General features: G+C 41.8%; 1 protein-coding gene across 1 annotated transcript in view; it reads left to right on the top strand.

Moving 5' to 3' along the window:
- LOC104410386 (ankyrin-3-like) overlaps positions 1-24,414 on the top strand; it is a 44,280-nt gene extending 19,866 nt beyond the window's left edge. The window contains exons 10-17 of the mRNA XM_010020532.1: positions 227-370; positions 2,683-3,355; positions 6,045-6,423; positions 10,108-10,200; positions 18,206-18,289; positions 18,410-18,469; positions 20,279-20,371; positions 23,014-24,414. Of these exons, the coding sequence (XP_010018834.1) occupies positions 227-370; positions 2,683-3,355; positions 6,045-6,423; positions 10,108-10,200; positions 18,206-18,289; positions 18,410-18,469; positions 20,279-20,347 (1,502 nt within the window). The 3' untranslated portion in view covers positions 20,348-20,371; positions 23,014-24,414. The remainder of the gene's footprint in view (positions 1-226; positions 371-2,682; positions 3,356-6,044; positions 6,424-10,107; positions 10,201-18,205; positions 18,290-18,409; positions 18,470-20,278; positions 20,372-23,013) is intronic.
- The last annotated feature ends 2,243 nt before the right edge of the window (positions 24,415-26,657 follow it).

Below are 26,657 nucleotides of genomic sequence, written 5' to 3'. Positions count from 1 at the left end.
ATAATTATACCTGGGGGGAAGGAAGACTTTTAATAGATGTATATCTTGAATAAGTAGGCAGCAGAATGACTACTTAGATAAATGATGGGGCTTGTTAGAACCAAAGGTATTGGGACAGAAACATGCCAGCAATTTGTAATTAATGCAATGTGACTGTAACTGAGAAAAGCAATTACCCAGTTTGCAAAGCTGAAGTTTTTTCTGATGTATCTTATTTGTTTTTCAGCCGATGCCTTAACTTCTGTATTGACAAAAATTAATCGAATAGATATCGTGACCCTGTTGGAAGGACCAATATTTGATTACGGAAATATTTCAGGCACCAGAAGTTTTGCAGATGAAAATAATGTTTTTCATGATCCCATTGATGGTAATTGAATTCCATGGTCATATTTAGTTCAGTGACACGTCCAATAATACAATGACATTGTATAGAATAGACTTTAAAAAAAGACAGTAAGTTCTACAGAAATAATTTGATTTAATTGGAAGGGGTTTTTCTCTCAAAAAGCAGGCTCATGGTACAATACGTAGGTTGCACATTAATATCTCAAAGAAAAAGCCCAGGATTCCACAAGCGTACGCCTCAGTAAGCTTGTTCCCACAAGCCCTCAGTGTCAGCTGACAAGGAAGGACCTGAATGTTTTTATCCTGCAATAGTTGTGCTTTGATGTATGCCCCTGTGTATTTTTGATGTACTTGGTATTGCATGCTTTCCAAGTTACTGGAAATATACATTATTTGGCTTTCTGTCTAGATAAGTGACAGAAAGAATTCTTCAAAGAAAAAGAAAGAGCAAGGGTGTGTGTGGGGGGGGAAGTGCTTAGGAATTGCATAGAGTAAATGAATGCGTAGTTTACTACCAAGACTCTATGAGACAAGTGAACATCAATTACTTTAGGACTTTCACTTGGACCATTTCTACAGTGGCAGTAAAAAATTAAGAAAATGTTTTATTAGTGCATGAGAGAATATCTTTTTCAGTCTACTAACGAGTAGAATTGTGTACTTTTCACATGGAAGCTGTACCAACTGAGAACAGAGTTGTGCAGGTTAATTTTGAGCCAAATTAAAAGGATAAAGTTCTGCTTGTAAAACAAAACTGCCGCAGGTATACATATTATTTATCACTATGATGAAAATGCTAAATGTTGTTTTTAATTCTTTTAAATGTTAGTTAACAGACACTGGGTTGCTACATTCTCTACTTTGATTTTTGTCACATGTATTATAAATAGCTCCTTAATAGCTTACTTTCCTTCGTAAGTAGCATTTCCTTTTGTTTGTGTAATTTGTTCAAGTATGTTTCGGTTTCTCTCTGTATTCTGGTAGGGTTTTGCCTCCATTATTGAGCAGCTGGTCACTGAATCATTGCATGACAGAAATAATTTTCTGTTGACATTTTAAGAAAGTTGCTCTTGAAATGTTGCTTGCGCCTTTAAACAGTAGCTTCAGTGTTTCTATGAAAAAAAACCCCACGCTTCTCTGCAGTTGCTTTTTGTCTCTCCTCTTCTCTGAACCTTCCTCAAGCTTCCTTTCCTCACCAAGACCAGACCACCTTTGCCTTTCTCTCAGCTGATTCAGGAAATAAAATACCAAACTCTCTAATGCACCTCCCTTTGCAGGCAGCACAATGCCAAGTTGAAACCCCACAGCATGTATTTTTTTCCTTTTGTAGGTTAGCCAAGCTATTATTTGCTGGAAAGCCAATTTGTTGTCATTTTAATGTGTATATTCAGTTTAATCTGTTTTTATGGTTTTCTCATGTTTTCATCAATTTTTCTTTTCTCTCTTTATTTGATCAGTGTATCTGATTGTACCCATGTCACCAAGATCACCTCACTCTCCAAGATCACCAAGATCTCCTTACTCATCACAGTCCTCTCGCCTGTATAACTTTACCATACCTGAAATATTCATATAGCTGTCCCTTGTTGTGTTTGTGTTCTCTTATCCCTTTGTTAACTTCCTTCTTTATTTTTTTTTATCCTGCTTATATTTAGATCTACTATTCTTTACTGTCCTCGTCAGGATCCATTTCTTTTCCTCATTCTTTAACTATTCCATTCTTGTGGCTCTGTGGTTAAACTGGAGAGATATATTAGTAACATTGTACTGCTGGTATTGTGTGGTTTTATATAGCAGTATATTAAAATTGTGGATCTGTTTTAGAAATAATACCCACCCAGACAAAAATGGGGGTGTTTTATGTTATGATCTACTTCTGTCTTTAAAATCTACTTATTAAACTTATAAATTAATTAAAAAAAGCCCCGCCAAAAAATGGGAATTAAAGATTTACACAATACAGCTGCAAGAGATTGTATTGGATATAAAGGGACAACCACCCTAGTTCACATTTGCTTTATTGCATGTTCGTAAGACAATCTACTATAGCTTGAAAACGTTCAAATGGCTGCAAAAACAATTGCTGAAATCTTTACAGACTATTTACAAAATAGTCAAAAGTACTGGCTTCGCTGTAATAGTCACTGGCAGTACTCATTTTTATTTCCATCTATCTAGGAGAAAGTAAAGTAATCTGTCAGAACTGCATTTGTTCTTATACACCTGCATCTCCCCATACGTTTCATAGTTATGTAACTCATGAATCATTTGACATTTGCTTATTATTTGCTCCATGCTTCATCCCAGTCAGTCCAAATGTGCTGTCTTCCTTAGGTTATCCCACCATTCAAGTGGAACTGGAAACTCCCACTGGGTTGCGTTTCGTGCCACCCACCCCTTTCCACCAGGACGATTTCTTTAGCGACACCTCTAGCCTAGAGTCACCCCTTAGAACTCCCAGTAGACTGAGTGATGTGTTAGTGACCTCCCAGGGACACGTAGATGGTACAGCAGCAGCACCGCCAGTGGTGACTGAAGAAGACACTTCACTGGATGACAGCAAACTTGACTTCACAGTGCCTAGAGAAGGAACACCTAAAGATATTTCCATAGGCGAGAGCCAGTTGGAGGAAGTGGACCTTAAAGATTTTCCTCGGTATCTTGGTAGCTATGGCGGGATATCAAAAGATGCTAAACAAAAGCAGAGTGAAGAGACTAGTAAAACAGGAGTAAGGACTGAACAGCCTGAGAGAGAAAAGTCTGGTACTGATGAGGAGATGACAGAAGAAAAGCTTAAATCTCTGTTTGAGGACATTCACCTGGAAGAAGGAGCTGAGTCTGAGGAGATGACGGAAGAAAGAGTATGGTCAATTCTTAAAGGTGTTCAACAAGCAGAACTCGAAATGTCTTCAATTACAGGTTGGCAGCCTGACTCATCAAGTGTCACTGAGCCACCAACCTTGGGACGGAGAATAGTGGGAAGCCTGCTGGATCGCTTGGATGATAGGTGAGCACCTTTTTATAGGAGTGTGTCTGTGCAAGCAAGCTATCCCATGCTGCTTTTACCTCCAGGAGCAGTGCCGGAGCTGCTGTTCCACTATTCTATGAGAATACATATATATATGTATATGTGTATGTATATATAAAAAAAAGTCATAGTTGACTAGATTTAGCCTTAGACATATTTGTCTTTAAAAATGTGTATTTATCAGGTTTTATTCTTCATATAGGTATTTCAGAAGTAGTTTAGATTATGTTCAGTGGATAATATTACTTTTTGTGTTCTTTATCCTTTGTATTTCTATTTTTAATTAATCTAAGTGATGCATAGATGTAACTGGAATCGAGGACTATAAAATGTACCATATCTGAATCCAGGATAGTACATTACTCATTTCTCAAGTACCTTTTTAGCAGTCATCCTTTTCATTTCATCTCTTTGCCTTCCCTCAGATAGTTGTTACTTTTTCCATAAGGCAATTGGTAAACTGTCACTGTTTTTACAACACTTACTTCAAGCCTGTTACGTCATGCTGATTTTCTAGACTTTTAAAGAGATGAGTTACAAGACATAAGAAGGTAAGAACGGAGATAACAAACCCATCTAGTCCCATATGTTGTCTCCCAGCAGTGACTGCAGAGGATGCTTGGGGGAGGAGAAGAGTGGACATATATGCTGTTTTCCTTCAGTACTCTCTCAAGTTCCACTTGCTTTCAGCATAATGACCTGCTGAGATGGCTGCTTCCTATACTTATTTATTCTCAATGCATTTCTCTTGTGTGAGCTTTTCCAGTCTCCCCTTGGACCTACTTAAGCTTTCAACATTCACAGTATGTGTTGCCGTGTTCAGCCTTACTGGTACCCACTGGGTGAAGAGCTCCTGCCTGCCTTTGTTTTGAACGTGGCTCCCATGATTACTAATTGAAGGAGCCAGGTCTGCTGTAAATCAGAAGAGAATGATTATCTGCAGAGTGATCATTTGTCTGTCAGAGGTTTACATGCTTTGTAGCTGTGACTCAGGATGCTTTAAGGTTCCAGGTAGCATTAGATACTCTCCTATTTAATCTAGTGGGAAGTCAGCCATTGATGTTAGTAAACTCATTGTCTTTCAGGACTGTAAAGCACATAATCTACTACTGGTGCGATTTCTGTTGTTAAGCAAACATTGGTATTCTGCATTTTATGTTGTGTTAAATTAGTAAAATACATCACTTCCAGAAGTAAAAGGGCTTCCTTAAGGAGATAGCATATCAATTTCTAGCTAGATTAATTCATTTTGCTATCTTTTATGAGATAGTGAATAGCTATAGTATTTTTATGTGTACAGTCATAGTGCTTATCTGAAAGCAAGCAAAAATGCAAAAGGGAATAAAATGGTGCATCAGAAGTGGAGGTTAAACCTGTCCATAGTTAATCTGAAGAAAATTTCAGTCAGGTTTCTATCTTCATAGAATCATAGAATGTTTGGGTTGGAAAGGACCTTAAGATCATCCAGTTCCAACCCCACTGCCATGGGAAGGGACACCTCACCTTAGACCGTGTTGCTCTAGGCTCTGTCCAACCTGGCCTTGAACACTGTCAGGGATGGAGCATTTACTACTTCTTTGGGCAACCTGTTCCAGTGCCTCACCACCGACACAGGAAAGAACTTCTTCCTTATATCTAACCTGAAATTCCCCTGTTGAAGTTTAAACCCATTACCCCTTGTCCTATCACTAAGGTCCCTGATGAAGAGTCCCTCCCCAGCATCATTGTAGGCCCCCTTCCGATACTGTGAGTCTGCTATGAGGTCTCCACGCAGCCTTCTCTTCTCCAGGCTGAACAGCCCCAACTTTCTCAGCCTGTCTTCATAAGGGAGGTGCTCCAGCCCTCTTATCATCCTCGTGGCCCTCCTCTGGACTTGCTCCAACAGCTCCATGTCCTTTTTATGTTGAGGACACCAGAACTGGACACAATACTCCAAGTGAGGCCTCACAAGAGCAGAGTAGAGGGGCAGGATCACCTCCTTTGACCTGCTGGTCATGCTTCTTTTGATACAGCCCAGGATACAGTTGGCTTTCGGGGCTGCAAGTGCACACTGCTGGGTCATGTTCAGTTTCTCATCAACGAACATCCCCACGTCCTTCTTCTTGCAGCCTTCCTTGTCTTTGGCTTTGTGTGTTATTGAAAATCTGCACCATCTAAGGATCTCTTTTCAGATACCAGTATTTTTTAAGAGGCATGACTTATCTGTACAGATTTTGTGGTTTGGGTAAAAAATAACATAAACTATTTGGCCATTACTGGTAATTGCACAGTAAGAGATACTTTCATCACCTGCTTGGTTAGAGAGCAGGTTAAAGAATTAGAGCCTCAGGGCTTTATCTCATGATTATACAAATGAAATTGTAGGTTTTCTATATTTTTCCCTTTCTTTTTTCTCTACACCCCCAACTGGAAGGGGATTAACATTAAACATTTGGCCTTGTTTCCAGTGTTCACTATATTCTCATTGCTTCTGAAAGACACCAGGATGCAGAAGACAAGGCAATAGCCTTGATAGACTGATGATTGCAAGCTGAATTTAAAATTTTACTTTTCTCTGTCTGAAATGTATGTGCTAAGAATGAAGGCTCACTAAGAGGCTTGGTGCTTTGCCCTTCTGTGTGTGATTTAAGCACTGAACATCTGTCTATTCTTTTTCTTTCTCTCATAGTTCGGACCAATGTAGGGATTCTGTTACCTCTTATGTCAAAGGAGAAGCAGGGAAGCCAGAAACAAATGGAAGCCTATCCGAATCCACAGCAGAGACAAAAACTAAATCCTACACCCAGGAATCTTTAAATGATGTGGGAAAACAGAGTGATAAAGAAGCCCTGAAAACAAAGCCCCAAATTTCAGCTGGTGCTGATGAGCAAATGTTATCATCAACAGCATATCAGAAACCTTTGGAAGAGACTAGCAAGCCAACAACCGAAAGCAACAAAACATCTGTGCCTGTCAGTGTGAAGAAGATGAGCTGGGTTACTTCAGAGGATGGCAAGCCAAGAACAAGCATCCAAGAGGAGGAGGGAGCAGTAATGTCTGAACAGAAGGTACAGTATGTCCTGTAATAATTAGCTGTGTGAGGAGTCCCTATTGCTTGACATATTGCTTGACACAATTTTTTGTAAGACTTGAAATGTTGTTTGTGACAGGGTTCCTTTTTTTAAATCCTTCTTTATGTCTTTTCTATTTATTGCTAAATTAAGAAAAATGGAAGCTAGTGGAAATTTGTATTCTGTGGTATGAATAGAATGAGGTGCAGTTGGAGCAGGCAAAGGAGCCAAGTAGGGCTGCATAATCCTCTGCCTGACTGGCTCTGAGCCCTGGAAGAGGTTAAAGCAGCTTCTGGGACTGCTGTTTCGCATCGCTAGGGAACAGACCCCTCTCCTGCCCCGGCATACCACCTGTGCGAACAGTGCCAAACAGCTCAGCTGTCCTCCATCTGTTCCAGTAAGGTGATGCCACTGGTTTCCACTCTTTTTGTGACATTGAAGTGAGCAAAGAGCGATAGGGACTCTTCAGTCTCTGTCCTGCTCTTGTGCCCAACAACCCCTGCATTTTTTCACTCTGTTAATTTGCAAAAAATAAATTTTGGGTAATATTTAATCTCCTCCTTACATTTTTTGTTTCATGGTCTAATTCATCCCAGCTTCAAGGTGCATCCAGCCAAGAGAAATCAAAATATTTCCAAATGTGTGAAGCACTTTTCCAGGTGGTGGTTCTTTCTTCTTAAAATTCTGCAGAAGGGACTCCCCTTCAGTTCTACCTTGCCTGGCTTGCACATCCTTAACTACAGGACCTCAATTATAAGTTTTCTTCAGTCAATGAAGATTTTTATAGCTTTCTCTGTTGCTTATATTTATTTCCCAGAAGCTTAAAAGTAAAGTTGATTCAAAAAATGGCTTGTAGCCTTGTAGCTGTGTGCATCTCGTACCCCAGCAGTGGGAGGGTTGCCATGGAATAGACCACAGGGCCGGCAGGGAACCAGGCTGAAAAAGGGAATTGCAGTTTCTTCTACATTCCTCTCTCTGCTGAGATTGTCTCTTTCTGCGTGTAATACAGGAGGAGATTATAACTTCTGGAAGTGACATATTTCAGTAGAATTGCTTCTATGTTATATAGTTGGGTTTTTTATTGTAGCACAATAAAAATGTTGGCTGTGGTGGGCTACAGTAAGTCATTTAGGTTTAAATTAGTTCATTTTAAACTATTCTTTCGATTATACAACCAAGAGTTCTTTTATTAGATGGTAACATAATCAGTCTCAGCAGTTATGCAGCATATGATTGTTATTATCTTGTTATTAGTTCGTGACACAGTTGAAGCAGCAAAGATCTTTCCTAATGTTCACTAATTACTGGAATACTTTAAAAATTTAAGTAAGAGCCTTCTGCAAAGGCAGTTAAAGGCAGATGGCAGAGTTCCTTTAGTGTCAGGAGGCTTTGGGGCAGACCTCAGGCTTATATTATGCTACATTTAAACGCAGGGCTAAGCATAGATGCACACTTTAACACACTGAGCAGTGCTGCACTTCCCCCTGAGGATTCCCATCATGAAGAAGATAAGTTGTCATCCCCTTTTTTGTGCTCTTTAGTTTTGGATACCCTGTATGGATCGGGAAGAATAAGATCTTGCTTTTCTTTTGCATGCCTTTTGCACTACTCCTGCTTTTCTGGTAATAGATGATAATCTTATCTTCTAAATAACAAGTCTTTTTATAGGCATAATCTTTGAATAAACTGGTATCAGAAAATAATGTCATTTCTAAACATGGATCTCTCACAAAACCAGAATGGATAACAAACTAGTGTTTCTTAGAATGACAAGAATTGTTTCTAACATCTTGTCAATATTCCTTCAAGAAGTAACTTGAAGTCAGTAGTTTAATTGCTAACACAGTCCCATTCATGGTGAGACACTTCATGTGCCATCATGAAAATAGAAAAGAGAGTCTCAACCACAGTCTTTCGGGAAGACATTCTTCAGAAATGCTCAATAAAGAGAAAAGTATGGAAGAAATAGATTTATTTCTGTGGAAAGGGGAAACGAAATAAATTCCTGAAGTAAGAGATTTTTTCTGTGACCCATTTGGAAAGAGCTAAGAAGTAATAGTCATCCACCTGCAGGCTGAGGGCTGCATCAATGTTTTGGCGTAGAGTTTGCAGCAAGAGATAAACTCAAATGATTGATATTGGGTTGTTACCTGGTGACGTGGATGAAACAAGTTGTTGGCCTCATACCAGGTCCAGGTGAATGCCCAGGAGTTTACAAAAGCAGTGCAGCAATGGTATAGGCCATATAATTCTCTATGAATACTCAAGCATCAGATTCCAGTGATCTGAGAGGAGTTCAAATGAGAGGAGCAAAGCACTGTTGATCTGTTATCCCAAAGAAGGTGATGTCCACCTCATGGTCGAGGTGACTCACAGTGTCAGAATTCCATCATCAATAAACCACTCTTTATTTAAGCTCTTTATTAAAAAGTACTCTTCCTCCAAAACCTTTGCGATCTCTCAGAATCTTCTACTTTTTATTATTTCTTTTGGATAAGGTTGTATTATGATTTCTTTGCATATATATATATATTTAGTAGGATCAGAGAACAGCAGGAGATTTTACATGCAGATGAATACTGTCATCCTGCCCTAAATGCTTTTTGTTTTATAGTCCTTTTTCTCCTCCACCCACCTATGCCTACTCTTATTTTACATATCATTTCTGAGAACTGCTTCTTGTTTGGGATGTCTTGGGCCAGATTCAAAGAGAGAAACAGATATACAGTTAGCAATATCCACTATTCATGACTTTAAATTCAGGTTCGGGCTGTCATTAAGTAGTTACAGAGAATATTTTCAGATTTTTCTATTCAGAAAAGGTTGATTCAGCCAAACATCATGTGAGAAAAGTCTCCGCCCTCTGCCCATCATGCACATAGGTACAAAGCCTTCTGCCAGGCTTGTGCACATAGAGGTGCTCAGCCCCAAAGCTGAAGAGCTCCTTAGATTTTGAAGGGGAAAATACTGGGGCTGTCAGAGGGCACCAGGACAAAGTAGATGCCTGCATGCAATTGTGGTACCTGTTGGCACCAAGCTGAGACCAGTGTCAGGCTGTTCCCCATTGCCCTGAGCTATGGTCTACCAGTTCCCTTCTTAAAAAATGAAGAATGATTGTACTTCACACTACAGTTTTGTTACTTAAAAGCAGATAAATACTGAGCAGGAAAGCCATTTACATGGGAAGTTCTTCAAAATGCTCATTTGCAATCTTCTTTTTGAAGGCGCACCACTAAATCTTTCTGTGTGACTCTCTCTTTATGAGGGAATTCACTTCCCATACCTTGGGAATTCATACAATTGGTTTGAAATGTTCATTTTTGAGGAGGAAAAAGCACGGAGGGTTTTTTGTTGGTTTTTTTTTTTTTTTCCCCACACAATTTTTTAACTACTATGTAAGATTTAGGAATTCCACAGGTCAGATGCATTTTAAATACTGTTTTCCTAAGACTTAAGAACTGCTGAGGTGTTCTATACCTGGTATCAAGCTGCAGCATGCTGAGGAGCAAAAAGGCCTCCTCTCACCATATACTTTAAGAGCAAAATGGCGAGTCATTATGTACATAATAGAGACAGAAAAAACACTGTCCATGATAACCACTGTTTTCTTCTCCTAGTCCTGATCAGCATGTTCTGTCTTGCAAATGTGCTGTTCAAATGTACTAAAACTGCATTTATTAGGAATGTAGTGACAGTGAGATTGAGAGTGATTCAAGCTCAGATGAAGAGCAGAGAATTACTACAAGAGTTTATCGACGACGGTTGATTCTGAAGGTATTTTGTGATTTGCATTCTTGAGGCAACTTTGGCATGTACATGGATTTGGACTGCTGTGTCAGAATGTCAGGTGTGGCATACTGGAGTCCCTCTGGTAGTGTGCTTTCCATTGCCAGTATGTATTTATAACCAAGTGCTAGGTGGCCTTTCCTTGCTTAACCCAGAAGTCTATGGTTGTCTTCTGCTGGAAAACAACTGTGCTGCATGGCATGTTGTGCCCTTCACTGCCACTGTTTTGCATGGCATCTTAAAGACTACATCTAGATGCAGTGTGTTGGTCTGATATAGAGCAAAATGAATTACAGACAGATATGGGTTACTTTTTTTTTTTTTTCTCCTTAAAAAAATAAAAACCATCTCTAAATCACAAGTCAAAAATTGCAGGAGTGTACATGAATGGGATACAGGAGAGTAGTAGCCAGGTGCTCTGGTTGAAACCTGTGGGCCTAAGTGCTTAATGTGTTCTGACAAGCCTCCTCAAAACAGCGTGTGTTCCTGATTTAAAACCTACCAAAGTTAATAAGAATCTCTGCATTGCCTTCAGTATGCTTTATTTAGTATATTTGTTTACAGATGGCCTTTATTTACAGCACAATATACTTTATATACTGATAACAATAGCACAGTCGTATAAAGAATTGCTTTTGCCCTCGTATTTTTTCTTCTATGGTCATACAGTATGGCATTATTTGCCTGCAGCACATAGCATAAGAAAATAATTCTGCACTTGAAACCATTATGTTAATCCCTCAGTAATTTACAGGATTTATTAGATTCTTATTAGAAAATCATGCAGTCAAGCCATGAAGAAGACAGCCAGCCACCATTCTGCTATTACAGCACTGGCTGAGTTTGCCTAACATATAATTGCTACTTTAGTAATGATTCATGACACTCTGATTGCACATATCTATATTACAATTATTTGCATGCTTAGTGGAGAAGAGAATGTAATACAGGCACTGCACCTTGTGTATGGTGTGGATGGCAGATAAGTTGCTCCACACAGCTATTGATCTATCCAAGATACAGACACTTTCGGAAAACGCAGGATTACATTTCTGACTGGATTCAGCCTGAACTACTTCAGTATACCAGTCATACTTCCATTCGGGACAAGGCAGGAATTGTGAAAATTAGCTCAGTAGAAGTGAATGTTTTGTCTGATGCCTCATCTTTACAGGCGGAACCTACTGCGTTCCATGAAAGGCCCTGGGCAGGTCACGGTATAACCCTTCATCAGCAATTCCCTCTGCAGATAAGACATGACTAGTAAGAAACAGGAATGCGATTTCTGTTTTCAAACAGGGCAGGTGGCCTGTGGGTGATTTAACAGACCCTTGAATGCTGTTAAGAGCATTTCTGGTGAGACATAAAGTGTCCATGTGCTGAAAGTTTCAACGGCTGCATAGTTGGCTTGTGGTTGAGATCCTCCACCCAGTTCATGTCTGAACTATTTTAGTGTCCACTGGTTTGTAGTCAGGAAATGTCGGAGTAGAAAACAGAAAGTATATAAAAGGCAGCCTTCACTTGCTTTCCAAGTACATCCATGTGGTTTAGAAAAAGGCACAGAAAATTGTTTTTAACTGTTGTGATGTAATTTGGGGTTGAACTTTTAACAGGGCAATGGTAAAGCAATGTATATAGTGTTGTAATCTGCAGCTAGTCAAGATGCAGTCAGGAGGGTGTGCGTGGCAAGTTGCAGGCAGCTGAACATGCTCTGTTGAGAATGTGTCTGATCTGAACTGGATTAGAACTGCCTCTTTCTCTTGATTAGAAAATGCATGTGATACTTCTGTTATTTTTCTGATGATTTATAACCTGTTTTTTATCCCCTAATCTGCATCGCCAGAAAAGCTTAGAACAAGAAAAATTTTCAAAGCAGCAATCATCAGGCCTTTTAGAGGAAGAGCTTGATAGTGGAAACAACCATTTCAATAAATATATTTTGATCATGTAAAGTTCATGAAATGGTGGTATGAAATGGAAGAATCTAGATTTGACATTGGTGGGGACCTGGACTTTAATTTTCTGCCCCGAGGTTCAGTTTAAGTGAACTGAAATCACTGTAAGAGCATGTACAGGCTGAAGAACAGTAACTTGTTCAGGGAAGAAGTTTCAGGATACAGTGCCTCAGAGGCATGGAGCAATGCTCTCGGCCTGCAGAGTGAAAATAGCTCCTCTGTTTCTGTCGCAGGGCCCCAGGCCGTGGTTGGAGCAGCAGGCTCTTGCCTGCCAGTGCCTGTGTGCCTGGTGAGTGGGTGCTGTGCCTGATCCCACAGCCCCAGTCCCGCTCTGAGGCTCACACTGAGCATGGCTGGCATCGCTTGCATGGAGCAGTAGTAAGAGGAGTATTGGACTCTCCTTCTATTCCTGTGTTCTCTGACACTCTTGGCTAGCCATATAGTCATTATGGGGATGATGCAGAGTGGGAGGCAGGGGTATTTTCCCTCTGGCTCTCCTGTCCCCCAGGCAGTAAACTTGCCACATGCTAATGATGAAATGCCCCAAGGCTTTTCTGCAGTCACACCTGAACTGTGGGAATACTTGTCTTATACTGTCTTATGTTACGGTTACTTAGGATCCAGCCCTAGAAATATGTGTGGAGCTTGCATTCTCTGGAATAAGAACTGGTAGAACATCTGAAAAAACTGGGTGCAGGCTTCATAAATGGATGGCAGTGCTGTGGCCATGCTGCCAGCCTGCTCTGATGGCTTGTGTCAGCAGCAGCAGTGTGGAGGGGACGAAGGTGCACTTGGAGCAGAGCTGCACATGAGAGCTGTGTTGGTTTACCATAGCATATATTCATAACTGACTGCATGTTGCATTAAACGGAACAGAAGTACTCACGTAGCCTGCAGGGATAAAATTTGGTAATGCTAAAACCTTGGAGATAAATTGAGTCCTGTGGAAAAAAAAGCTTTGCTATGTGTCTCCACAGGTACTGTCAGGGCTGAATTGCTTCATTACCTTTGTTCTGCTTTCCCAACTTGTTTTTCCTTTCAGTGCCATTCTGCATTACTGCTGACAGTATTATTTCCGTTTTAGTGCTACCTTAGTTCTCTGTCCTATCCCAAATATGGAGAAAAGCTTTTCTCTTCCCTGGAGATATTTTCCCAGCAGTCCAAGAGCTGAGTCCTGTCAAGTGTTCAGCACTCTCAAGCACGTTCCCATGGGATTTAGCACTTCAGAGGGCTGAGCCCATAAAACCAGACAAGCAAGGACTGATGCACATTTTCACATGTAATAGGATCGTATTCTAACCTCAAGGTAGTGCAGACATTTTTGGGTTTGCTTCCTTTCCCCTCTTCTGTTCACATGGTACATTGATAGGATGGGACATTGCAAAAGAAGCGGGGTTTTATGGTAGTGCAGGAATGTGAGCAATTAGCACACAGGGGAAAAATAAGAGTGCTGCCACAATGTGCACATTCAGAGCTGGATCCAAAGCTCCTTTTATTCACTCATGACAGAAATCAGTGTCTAATTTTTCATGTTTTTTCAAAGGTTGTTAAATCTTTCATGGGTACAAATTTTTGGCAAAAACTGTTTAGTAAGATTCTTGCCAAAACATTTATGGTGGAATTCTGTAATGGAAAACAAAATAGATTTCTAAGCAGGGCTTATTTAAAGCTGATGTCATTTTTTACCTTGCACTTTTGTTGTTTCTTGGCAAATTATATTAAAGATTTGTCTCTTTCCGTGCATTTTGCCCATGAAACCCCCCATTACTGACTGTGGAGGGTTTGGTTCAGCCTGCACTGCAGGATTGGCACGGAAGCCTGAGCAGCAGTCAGTCAAAACTAGAACCAGCAGATTTCATTATCTTATTATTCAGAGGAAACTTATTTATGGAAATCGAAAACGTGGCCATCCTGTAGATGAGAGGAATTAAGGGCCTGTGCCCCAGGAAAGGCACATGGGAAGCGCTTCCATTTGCGTAGTCAGCTGGGCACAGCCTCTCTGCTGCAGTCCCTGCCAGGCTGGGAGAGCTGCAGAATTGTTCTGCTCCATAGGTGCCCTCGCCCTTGAAGGGACCGGTAGGGTCAGAGCTGCTGGCCTTGGTGAGATAACACAGAGGTAAATTAAAACACAGACTACAAGTGCTGTTGTAAGGTCTGTTCATCATGTTATCCTCCATGCAACAAGCAACAGACCTGTGACCCAGCTCCCAGTATTGGACTATGCCCTACCCCATTTGCAGCACCATTTCTTTTCAGGTCTCCTTGGCTTGCCTGTTGGTTTGTTGGGCTTCCCTCCCTCTCCCTGCCCTCCTGGCTTTAGCAATACATCTGCAAGTTGGGCACAAGGCTGAGTTGTGGCATCTGATTAACAAGGTCTCCCTGAGTAGGCAGAACCCACTAATGAAAAGTACCTTAAAGAAAGATGTTTGTTTCCACTGCCACTGCCATAGAGGCTAGAGACCCCAAGGAGGCAAGAGATGCAGCTGCTGTTCATGCACTACAAGAATGTGATCTCAAGGCTGAAAGCATTATATCTTGGTGGTGGTTTAGGCCAGTAAGGGAAGAGGTCTGAGCACTCTGTACAGCTCCTGTTCTCATTGCCTCTGGTCTTTGGTGAAATTAAATATTTAGGATCTTTCCATCTTGTTTATTTCCGCCTGCTTTTAAATTCCTTTTTATCTGTCTGGGTAAGAGACGTCCAGCTGCACCTTTCTTCTCCACTGTTACAAGAACACTAGATGCACAAAAGGGACTATTATCCCTCTAGTAACAAAACAAACATAAAAGAAAACCAGAGGTCTGACAAATCTGCAGTGAACTTTGGCACAATACTGCAGCACCGACTGTATAACTCTATTTATCTGGAGGTCCCTGGGAACACCCATAATCTACAAATAACTCTTAAGAAAAGCACTGGAGCTGGCGGAAGACTTTGAGGAAGCTGCTCTTTGCTTCTCCTGCCCTGGAGAGCAGCAGAGAGAGGATACCAGCGGGTTTTGGCAGGACTACACTCCAGCGAGCAGGGTGACATTAAAGCACTCTGCTGTGCAAAGCTTCCTGGCATGTTCTGGGGCTGAGGCTTGCAGACTGCAGCCTTTGTCTGGTCTAGTCCCAGGGATATAACCGAGCTTCCAGTAATCATGGTATTAAGTTTTCTCCCTGCGTTTCTAAAACTCTTGGTATTGTGACAGTGATTTTAACTGGTCAAAGGTAAAATAAAGCCCACATAAGTATGATGCAGCAGAAATAATTTTATTCTTTAGCTGTGACAGAGATGTAGCAGCTTTGTGTTTAAAAACAGTTTTTGTTGACAAGGTCATCTAATGTGCCATTCTAACCCAAAGCTGGTTTGATATCTGACAAGTAAAACATACAGTGGATAAGGTAGTTCTGTTGGGGTTTTTTTTCCTAGCAAACATCCATCTTTGTAACCGCATATGATTAGAAATGTCAGTAACTCAGATCTACCTCCTGCCAACTGTGAGCCCGCCTGCAATTTGTTTAACTACCCACCAGCAAAAGAATTGTGAAAACTGGATTTCACGCATGCTGACTGCTGAGTATTTACAGCATTTATCCTTAAACTGTGCTTAAAGGAGCATGCAGCTAATTAAAAACCAAGACTCATCATAGCTTTAAAACCGCTTTATTTTTTTTTCCAAGACACATCTTTCAGTGCATCAATACATTTTTAATGTTGAAGCTGATCACAGTAATTCTCACTAACTTGTTTTAAGGAATAACCTTGCTCATAGCGGCAGTAAGGAATCAAAGGACCAGTACACATAAATAATATTACCATGCCGGGTAGTCTGGTGACCTTGCTGCTGGACACGATGTTTTATTTCTGGTTTTCATGTTTTTTATTGTAATGACTTGGAGATCCTATTCATGAGAGGGAACGTCTCCATACCTCAGTGCTCCTTGGGCCTGGAGGGACATCTGGGCCAAAGTTCCTTCTTGTCCCTTAGGGCACTGTATGGAACCCTGCTGGGCAGTCTCTGAGCCCATGGGTGCGAGACCAGGAAAGAAACTGTGGCTAGCTCCCCATCTGCTATGTTTCTGATTAAAGTATTAAGTCTCCAGAATCAGTATTTCCCCCTGTTTCATTGTGGCTAGGAAACCCAGCAGGTTTCGGTTCCCAAAACCGTTACCCATTCACCGCCTCCCCGCCACAGCAGCAGTCCCCGTGCTGTTCTCATTTCTGCTGTTTCGCTCACGGGAAAGGAAGGAGTGGGCTGCCATGGTTGGGGCCCTGCTCACTGCAGGGGGCAGCCTGTTACTTCCCTCCTGCTGACATCAATGCTTAGGTAGGTATGTAATTTCTCCTTTCCTGGCCTCACAGCAGAGTCCTTCGGAGGAACAAATTGTATGGGCCCAGCCTAGGCTCCATCTAAAGGTTTCAGCAGCCATTTGTTCTGCTGTGCTGCTTCTTGGGATACCACCATTATCAGGCCTGGGGCCTCACTTAGGTCCCTTCAGCCCCAGATGTATCTCAGGTGTAGGTCCTCATCCTTATGTCCATATGCAGTGATGTCCACCTGGCTGCGGAAATTTCCCGTCTCTTGGTGATGCTTACTAAAGCATCAAAATTCAAGAAGATTTACAGTTTACACATAGGCTGTGAAAGCACAGGGAAAAAAACATGTACAATGTCTGAACTGTTTAATTACTTAATTACCAAGTGTTGATTTTGTTACAGCTTTCAATGTGAAATAAGCAAAAATTCTGCACTTCTGAATAACAACAAATGCTGACTGGGGACTCGGTTAGCGGCAGAGCTCTGCTTCTCAGTGCTCCCCTCTGGCTTCTGCCTGCTACAGTCCCTCTGAAGTGAAGAAAATGGAAAAACTCGGCAATAGAAAAGACCACAAATGGCTTGTAAACAAAAGGAAAGATTTATTCAGTTTAGAGCTCAGAAATAGCGTACAAACCTCCTGTAATGTACATTTTGAAAAAGGAGTGTTTGTAGGCAAAACAGATAAAAAAAAATAAACACAGCATCACTGTATTTGTTCATTATAGAGCAGTGCCAGGAGCTTATGTAGATGACTGTAGCACACAGACCACAGTAAATAGGAATTTTATTTACCCTCTGCTACTTAGTATGTGGAAGCATTATGAAAGCTTGCTATTGAGCTGTAATAATCTCATTTCAAATATTATTTTGTTGTTAATATTGAGATAACATGTTTTATGCAGTGTTTCTTTCTGCTTCCTCTTTGTAGTTGCCATTTCTTACATAGTGGGTTGAGGGTGAGGGGAGAAGGTAAAACTGCCAGAGGTCTTCTGGAACATAAGTTGATGACTGCCAGCTAGCCTTATACTCTAATGTCTTTTATTTATAATTTGATCAATAATTCTTGTAGTGGCATTAAGTCACTAGCATAGCAGTTAGGAAACTGCGTTTGCATTTATTTATGCTGGTCCTACTAGAAGTGCTGCTGATTTCAGGAAGTCGTGCACCAGGCTGAGGCTTCTCAGCAGGTCAGCAGGCATCACCATGCCAGGAAAAGTGTCACATAAGATCCCTTTCTGCATTTTGTAAACACCGAGAAGTCTTGTCTTTTGTGTGTGTGTTTAAGATGCAAGCTATAGGCAGGGCTGTCTTTTTAAATCCCAATTTTCCTCGACCTTATTTTGGTGTTAGACCATGTTTCTCTGTGTGCTGGGCACCCAGCGGCTAGGAAAAACTAATGGATGTCTGATTAGAGATTGTATCATCAGGAATTGTGCCTCCATCTCATAGGAGTCACACTGACCGCAAGATGATTTGTTGCCCAGGCAGCGTCATGTCATGAATTAGTTAATAAGAGCAATGTGCTAGAAGCTCACTACAGGTGTTAAGGACACATACAATAAATGCACAGGTATTGGCATGCTAAATGAGCAAGGCTTTCATACTATTTGTGTGACATAAAGCAAACTGTTACATAAAGTTGAAGCTAGCATGTGCTTGTTGCTTGGATTGGTGTGGAAGTATGTGTGGGTTTGACAGAATATAGGCTGTATTGCTAATCTTGTAACACGTTCTTTAGGGTGAGGAAGCAAAAAACATTCCTGGTGAATCTGTAACAGAGGAACAGTTTACCGACGAAGAAGGCAACGTCATCACGAGAAAAGTAATCATGAATTACATCACTGCTGATTCTTTGCATTCAAGTAACCTCTTTTAACATACTTTCTCCCTTTAGAATCTAGGGGGAAAGAAATCAATACTTTTCATGTATTGCTTCCTACAGATCACCCGGAAGGTATTAAGACGCATTGTTATCCCCCATGAGAGGAGAGTTGGTGAAATGGTAATGGAACGGGGACTACCAGGAAATAACAGTAGATGCAGAGGGTTGTGTTGACTGCTAGAAAGTGCTGCTAAAGGGCTGGGGGGTTGCATTTAACAAAGTGCAAAGTGCGGTGTTTGTGGTTATTGACAAGTTGTGTATTTGGGTAACAGGGCAGGGAGGTCTCTCTCAGTGCTGTGTGCAGGCAGGGGCTGTGTCAAGGGGGCCCGGCTGAATTCTTTCAGAAGCATTAAGGTCTGTTTCTGTAAAACAGGCAGCAGGCTTAAACCATTGTTTTGGGGCCTGGTTTGTGCCATCAAGATGAGCTGTGTCTCTGGGTTTGGTTAAGCCCTTGCAGAACTTGTGCCTTACACCTGTAGGGGTAATGGTGTTGGTTTTTTACCAGCCCAAAGGAATGACCTGCAGTCTGGTCCCCACTGGCTTCTCGCTTACCTGCATCAGGCTTCTCGCTTACCTGTGTGCTAGTGAATGGGGGTTTGCAGGGTATCCAAGCAATGGCATCCTCTACAGACAAGCACCAAGACAAGATTTCATCCCTGTGAATAAAATCAGAATTCCTTCTCCAGGGCCAGATTAAGCCCAGCCTTTAGCACCCCTAAAAATAAAGGAGGGCAGTGGGAAAGGCAGGCCTGTTCATCTTAGCCCCTCTTGTGGGGGTCTCTGAGGGTATGAGCAGGTGCAGACAGGGCAGGCTGTGCCTCAGGCTGTCCTCTGTCCCAAGGAGGCTTCAGGGGAACAGGCAGGACCTCTGGAGCCCATGCCTTGCTCCTCAGCACATGGCCCTGGGAAGTCTTTGTTCCCTTAAAGTTGTCATTGCGGTTAATGGATTTTTTGTCTGCGTGAAAACAGGTTAAGAAACAAGGAAAGAGAACAAGTACTCTTCATCTGCTGGTAATAAAAAAAAAAATAAGAGAAAAGAAAATAAGAGGGAGGAGGGATGACAACACAGAAATGAGAGAGTTGAAACAAACATATTTCCATCCCCCTTTTCTAGTCCTTTATCAGGGAAAATATAAAACCTGGCTAGCAAAGAGGAAACATTTTCAATTTGCTGCACCAGATTAAATTAGTCAGAAGCTACAAATAGTTACAAATACATCAATGCAGATCACCCAAGGGGTAAATTCTGCCGATAACCACACGTAAACAGATGCCCTTCTCTGATGTGAATGAGGCTTGTGATTACTGGAGTATTTATTTTTAGATTATTATTGAGCTGCTTTTAATGAGCAAAGATGAACTTTATTTTGGGGTTTGCTGTTTTAAAGACACTGAAACCTGCACTGCTTGTCACTGTTGTTGGTTTTACTTCCGTATTGCTGTGGCGGTGGGTTTTGCTGGCTTTCCTCCTCCTTCCCTTTATTCCATTACTAACTCACTTTAAAGCACAGACATTGTGAAACATCATAAGAGCAGCCATGGCCTATGCTGTTGGAAATGCCCACCGATCCCAGCTGACCCGGGAGGCTAGTTGGGAAAGGTGATTTTCCTTGACAGTGGCACTGAATCTTGCTGCAGTTGATGGCAGGGGCTCTGCCGAGGGCTGCCAGTTGGACACCCCAGCCCAGGGTCATGCTGAAATTGTAGACCTGTGTTTGCTACTTGAAGATGATATTTCAGGCCTGTGCTTTTGCAGCTCAGCAGAGTGGATAAGTAGATTGTGTGTACCTTTGAAATGAAGTGTTGATGTGATTTAACTGCTTTTTGCTTATCCTGTTACAGCAAAATGCGGAGCCTGTTTTGGAAGCAGGTTTGTAATTACGAGCACTCTCTGCAGACTATGTTAATGTTTATACTTTTCCTTTAAAGCAGGGAGAAGCTTATAAGGTTAAGACAAAGAAAGAAGTCAGACATGTGGAGAAGAAAAGTTACTCATGAAAGCTGAAAGCCGACCACTGAATGGTCAGTGTGATCAATTTTCTTCTACTGCTAAAGCCTTTTGCCAGCACAGTGTTGCACAGCACAGGGGCTAGCACCTGGGCCACGTAATGGCTTGCCTCTCCTACCTTGACACTGCTTTTGAGCTGCGAAGCTGAATAGGTGGCCCTTGACCTTGTAAGCAGAAAATTGCCTCGAGTTCATGTGTAGAAACAGCGTTTTTCTTCTTGGAACATAAAGCAAAGCAATACTGAGGCATGTGTAAGTTTTTGGGGAGTTTTACAAAATCTAGTGCTTGGAATGCACAGCACTTTCTACTCCTGAAAGTCAACTTCAACACAGATAGTGAAGGAGCTGCACGCAAGTAAATCTACTGGGATTGAAAAGCTTCTTCCACTGTTGGGCATGTGATCTCAGGGCAGTTATGCAAGTCAAAGTCCTTCTAAGAGCCAGTGAAGTGTCTCAGTATTTGCAAACAGGACCTGGAAAACATACCAGATAGTGATGTGGAGGTAAAGGACAGAAGTGGAGTCTCTCCTGAGTCGCTAGTCCCTTCCAACTGTTTCAATGTAAGGTAGCCCCTAAAGCCACCTGATTGTACAGGCTTTCTGTGCATGAGTAGTGCCATTTAAGAGCAGCAGCACTTAGTGTGTGGGATCTAGCTGAGGGCATTATGGAATCAAGCCCTAAGGGGTGAGCTCTGTGAGGTGACTGGCATGCTTTCAGCATCTGATAATCACCTACTGCGTCCACCTGGCATGACCACTGGATTCCTGCTTTTATTGAGAGCCCTCCCATGTGGACTAATAGAATAACACTGCTTCATGCGACTTGCTGCTCTGAAAAGGGAGGTGATTCTTTTGACACACCTTTCTCCTTCATAGAGCTCAACAGAGCTAAGCAAGCCAAATACAAACACTGCTTGTATGAAACTGTGACCCAAGCGAGCTCCAGTGCTTCTCTACTGCCAATCTGCAGGGGGGAACCAGTGGAAATTTGTGAATCCAAAGGCACTGAAGGCATGATGGGACACTGAATCCCATAAGCAGTGCAGATAAAGAGCCTGCTGGCATACAAACGTCATGCAACACACAGTGGGGATAAGGGAGAAGCATTTAATTTTAACACCAAGTGGCATTACTAAGGCAGTCCTTGCCTAAAGCGTGAAACATACTTTGACCTTCAGAAAGCCACAGTCTGAGTTCCTGAGAAACACATTTGCTCCCATGGCCACTGACGCATTTCTCTTTTGATTTCCAGTAGGCAACTTTTCTGTGCTAGAGCCCCTGAGGAACTTGGATAGTCTTAGTTACGTAATAAACCTTTGCTCAGGGGGAAACTTTATCCTTTAAGATGAATCTCAGTGGTCCAAACTTTGATATGATAAGCATGACCAAATATGCATTAAGTAGTTGTGAGTCCAGTCAAGAGTCTATTGAAAACATTTTATTTGACTGCAGAAGTGGATGTTTGCATAGAAGAGATTGTCATAGAAAACCAATTTGTTTCTTGATCACAAAAGAAAAAAATCCTGTTTGGGAGGCAGAGGTGTTGCTTTTCTTTTGAGTGTTTGATTTTGCTGTAAAAACATCTTTGTCACCATTGCAAATAAACCTGTTGTGAAATATAGGTTGAAAGGAAAAGCCAAGAACTTCTGCATGCAATTCTGCAGGACAGCACAGTGTGAGCTGGTGTGACTGCTGTGATGTGAATAGGCAGCTTTTAGCAACAGGATAGATTTATGACAGCCATAGATGTGGACAAGGACAGATTGTTTTAGCATAGGACAGTGTGAGCACTCCTGGGAAGTATGTGGGGATCTGTGACCTGATTAATAAACAAGCATGTCCATGCCAGCCTGAATCCCTCAGGCACTGCGCAAGCCATGCTCCCAAACAGGCTTCCCTGTGCCCAGGTGCTGGGGATCTTGCAGGTCTTCCAGCTCTCCTTTGCCAGTATGTTTCTATTTCTGGTTCCTGCCTTCTTGCTTCAAGACATCACTGTTGTACAACAGATGTAACTAACTTGCTTTCCTTACGTGCCTGTCTGCATGACTGTTCTTGGGTAGGCGAGAGAGCAGGAGCTGGACCTCCTGTCTCCACGGTGCCACTCACACAAGCCAGGCGGGAGATGGATGGGGCTGCTCCTCTTCCTCGTTTTGTCCTTTGCCAAACCTCCTAAAGGCTGGACTCCACATTCCTGACTTTCCCAGTCACGTTCCCCGAGCGACCGGCAGAGGTGGACATGCAACGAGTGCAGGTTTTCCCACCACTGCGGGGATGGTTGTGCACAATAAACAAAAATGTGCTGTGAAAGCAGCAGTGTTCTCATTCTGGAAAGCATGATATTTCTTCCACTCTAGGCAGAACCTATTCCTTGTCACCATTGGATCTGATGAGCTGGTACTTTGTCGGGGGTGATGAAATGCAGAGTGTTGCAAACATATTTGTAAAGAAGTTCACGAGCAATGTGGACATCTGCAGCTGCATTTTCTCTTCATGCCAGGACCTCCACTAATGCCCCTGCTTACCTAGAAATTGTGTGATTTATCCTATTGCAGAATTCCACAATGCCAATTAGAACTTTTCTGTGTAGTCAGGGAAAGGCATGACACGGATTCTAATGAGATATTCTGAAATGATTTGTGCCATCTTTTCTTTCCATAGGACTGTGTGCTTTTACTGCCAGTATTCTAGAGGGACACTCATGGAAGAAAAATCAACAGGAATTAAACATTCACCTATAAAAGTGTGCGTGTGTTTGCTGCTTCCACACATTAACCGCATGGGTTTTATGCAAAAACAAACTAAAAAAAAAAAAAAAAAAAAGAAACAAAAAAATTAATTTAGCATGAGCCAATTTACAGAGCATGGAAATTCACGTTCATTCACAGAATCGGAGGGTGCGCAGTTACCGATGCAGTGTATATACAAGATGCCATGCTGTTAACAGCTTCTTTCAAGCAGTTTGATGTCATCTCAAAAGAAATAAATTCCTGTGGCCCGAGGGGATGTATGAAGACGAAATGGTTAAACCATGGAAAGACACTAAAATTACTAAAATCCAGAACAGCTCGCCTTATTTTTCTTGGACCCAAACTGTCAGGGTATAAAACACTATTTGTTTCTTTTTTAAACATCAATAGTTTTGCTGTAAATAAATAACACTGTATAAATTCTAACAAAATAGAATAAATGTTGATAAGGCACTGCCTTTTCGATCACAAACAGAATATTGCAAATGCATTGAGCAAGTTAGGTGTCTCAAATGGCTGCACCTACAGGGATATTCTGGGTGTATCTTCACAGATTCTTGTATATTAGCAATTATAATGTTTGTATATGCAAAAACGCTAGCTTGATTTTAAAAAAATCTTTAAAATCTGCTGCAAATTTAAATGATTCCCAAAATGAGGAATTCTGTAGTTCTGTGAAAATTTTTCTTCAGAGTACTAATATTTTGATGCATGTGTTTCACCTTATTTTGATTAAATCTTTTCCAGTTTTGCAAACACTATACCGCAACATGAAAAATAAGATTTTATCTGTAAACACAAAGCCCTTCATCTAATATTTGTTGCTGTTGCCAATTTTTCAATGAAATGACCTAAAACCCATAACATATACAGTAGTTGCATTATGGGGAGGGGGGTGCTATCTGTTCTCGCTTTATAACGGGGGTAATGCTTGCAGCTTTAGAAGTGGGTTGGTGCTCCAAGGAGCACAAGTTTGGGATATTTTTAAATGAACTGAAGAGAAATTATTAGCTAATAGACTGGCAGCACGCTGTAAAATTATTACTGTATTGTGTACTGGCTATAAGATGTAGAATCTTTCAGTAAGCCAATCATCTGTAATCATCCTAGCAGTGTAATATTAGGTTGTTAAGGCTGCTGTGTTTTAAAGGGCATTTTTATTTGGGTTTTGGTGAAATACTTTAATTTGTTGATTATATTCATATGGAAACAGCATTCATTGATAATAGCTCTAATTACATATGTATGAAAACAACAAACACTGGATGATCTAGTTGATTATTTAAGCATAAAATAAATTGTGTTAAAACTCTTGGATAATGTGTTTTTGGCAGTGTTCTTGTACCCTAAAGCTGTGTGGCTTCACAAGGCCAGCTGTTAACCACCCCTGGCTTTTTGCTGCTTTTCCTCTTTGTTTCTTTTGTCAAACCCACTTCCTTGTCTTACCAGTGTGACCAGACATCACTTGGCAGGCTGTCCACAGGTGGAGGAAAAGGAGGAAAACACAGCAGCCAGCACATCCTCAGCAAAGCTAAGGAAAACCCGTCTCTTGGAATGCAAGAGATGCCATGGGTGTGGGGAAGGGACCTGTGCAACAGGGGTGCGTGCAGCCTCTTCTCCAACGCGTGATAACTCTGGACCTCCTCTAATTTCTTTTGCCCCATCAAAACTCAGGAAAAAAACACTACTGAAAGCCATTTTCTCCCCAGTGTGTACCAGTCAGAGCAGTAACCAACCCACTGCAGATGATGTAAGTAAAGCGTACATCTCCTGTATATTGCATGCACTTCCTGTATGTCATAGGTGATGGACCACAACATAACAAATGTGCATGAAACAAAGTGTTGTAGGCAGCATCAGTACACACACTGCTGTGGGTTGCAGGCTTCTGCTTGGGTGCAGTAAAGACATTCCACTACCCAGGGTTCAGTTCTATGTGGCTTTCAAGACAACATGATCATGAAGTATTTTACCCCAGCTTGGCACCTGAGAAAGCACCACTGCTACAGATCCAGCTCAGTCTGCTGCTTTATCTGCTGACCCTCATAGGAAGTGGCCATCACCTGAGGCCAGTCAGCAAAGCTCTCCTTGACTGTATTGAAAAGCACTTGGCTTCAGAAGAGTGGAACAGGTTGGTTTGTCAGCATTTCTGAGTTCTTAGGGCTGCCAGCTTTTGAAGCAGCGACAGCACATGAAGTGATTTTCATCATTTTAGCAGCCAGTCTGTTGCAATTTATGTTTTACCTAGGTCAGGATACAGCTGGTACGATGCTGATGGTCACGTCCTCATGCCAGAGTCTGGAGGGCAAATGCCACTTACGCCACTGGAGAACAAACAGGTCACAGTCCAACAGCGACGATCATCCTCCTGGACACCTTGTTGACTGGATGCCTCCCTCCCACTCGCAAGTACCCAGATCAGCTGAATGAAAAAGAATGCTTCCAGTAAATGGTGTGCAGATGTATGGATTTAATATTATATCATGATTTTACAGTTGGAAGCAAAGGCTGTGGTGACCACCAGCAGGAAAGCAGGAGCAGTGCCTTCTGCATGGCAGAAGTTCTCTCTTTGTAGGCAGAAAAGTGGGGTTGCCTGTGCAGGTAGCAGAGTTGTGCAGGGGGATCTAGACAGGTCTCCTGCCACTGGTGGTGGTTTACGTGGCACTTTCAAGCTCAGGGAGTTGGTCTTGACCATGACAGTGCACGTGAGTAGCTACTGGCTCACCTTGAGGCTTCCAGGGATGCTTTTGCAGCAAGGGCCAGCTATGGGTAGTGCTCAGCACCTGAGCAGGCTGTGACCTCAGCAGACGCACCTCTCAGGCCATCCAGGCCAGTGCCATATGTGCCCAGGCAGGGTGGTCCCCACCACTCCCATGTCACAGCTTGCTGCCTTCCGTGAAGCTTTGGAACAACAGAGATGACAAAGGCTGGAACACAAACTCTATAGCTTAATTTGCAGAGTTTAAAATTCCACATTAAATGCTGCAGAAACAGGATTTTCTGGATGTTGGTTTGTTTTGCACTGAAGGTATTGATTCCGACAGTAGCTCAGGATATTTGGGAAAAAGAAGGCTGAAGCATAAATGGTCATTTGAAAAGGAAAACAGGAATCTTGCCAGTACTAGCAAACAGCGCAGACAGCCCTGCAGTGAGTGAGGGCTCTACCTCTAATGTGCGCTTTTGCCTTTTTTTCATATTTTCTCCAGTGAGAACATTGCCCTTTGAGGCAAATTTGTAAGTCATGGGACTTTTATTGCATGTATTAAAATAAACTCGATTGCTAAATACAGTGTTCTTTTCATGCTTTGATACGTGGTTTAGCACTGCCTAATAATAATGCTGCAGAGTATCCTACCATACCTTTTCCATCCATGAAAGAATATCAATTACATTTTATTTGTGGCCAGTAATAGTTTTGATGTCAGAAATTCTAAGAGCTCCAATAGTGCAGATCTGACATTAGTGGGATAAATGTCAGTCACTTGCAGGATTGCAGCACCCTGCTAATTAATACTAATTTCCTGGGGGGTTGTTTAACACAGACTTTGTCCATAG

This window comes from Nestor notabilis, unplaced genomic scaffold (assembly GCF_000696875.1).
Source record: "Nestor notabilis isolate BGI_N333 unplaced genomic scaffold, ASM69687v1 scaffold17738, whole genome shotgun sequence".
Lineage (NCBI taxonomy): Eukaryota > Metazoa > Chordata > Aves > Psittaciformes > Psittacidae > Nestor > Nestor notabilis.
This window is presented reverse-complemented; position numbering and strand designations above follow the sequence as displayed.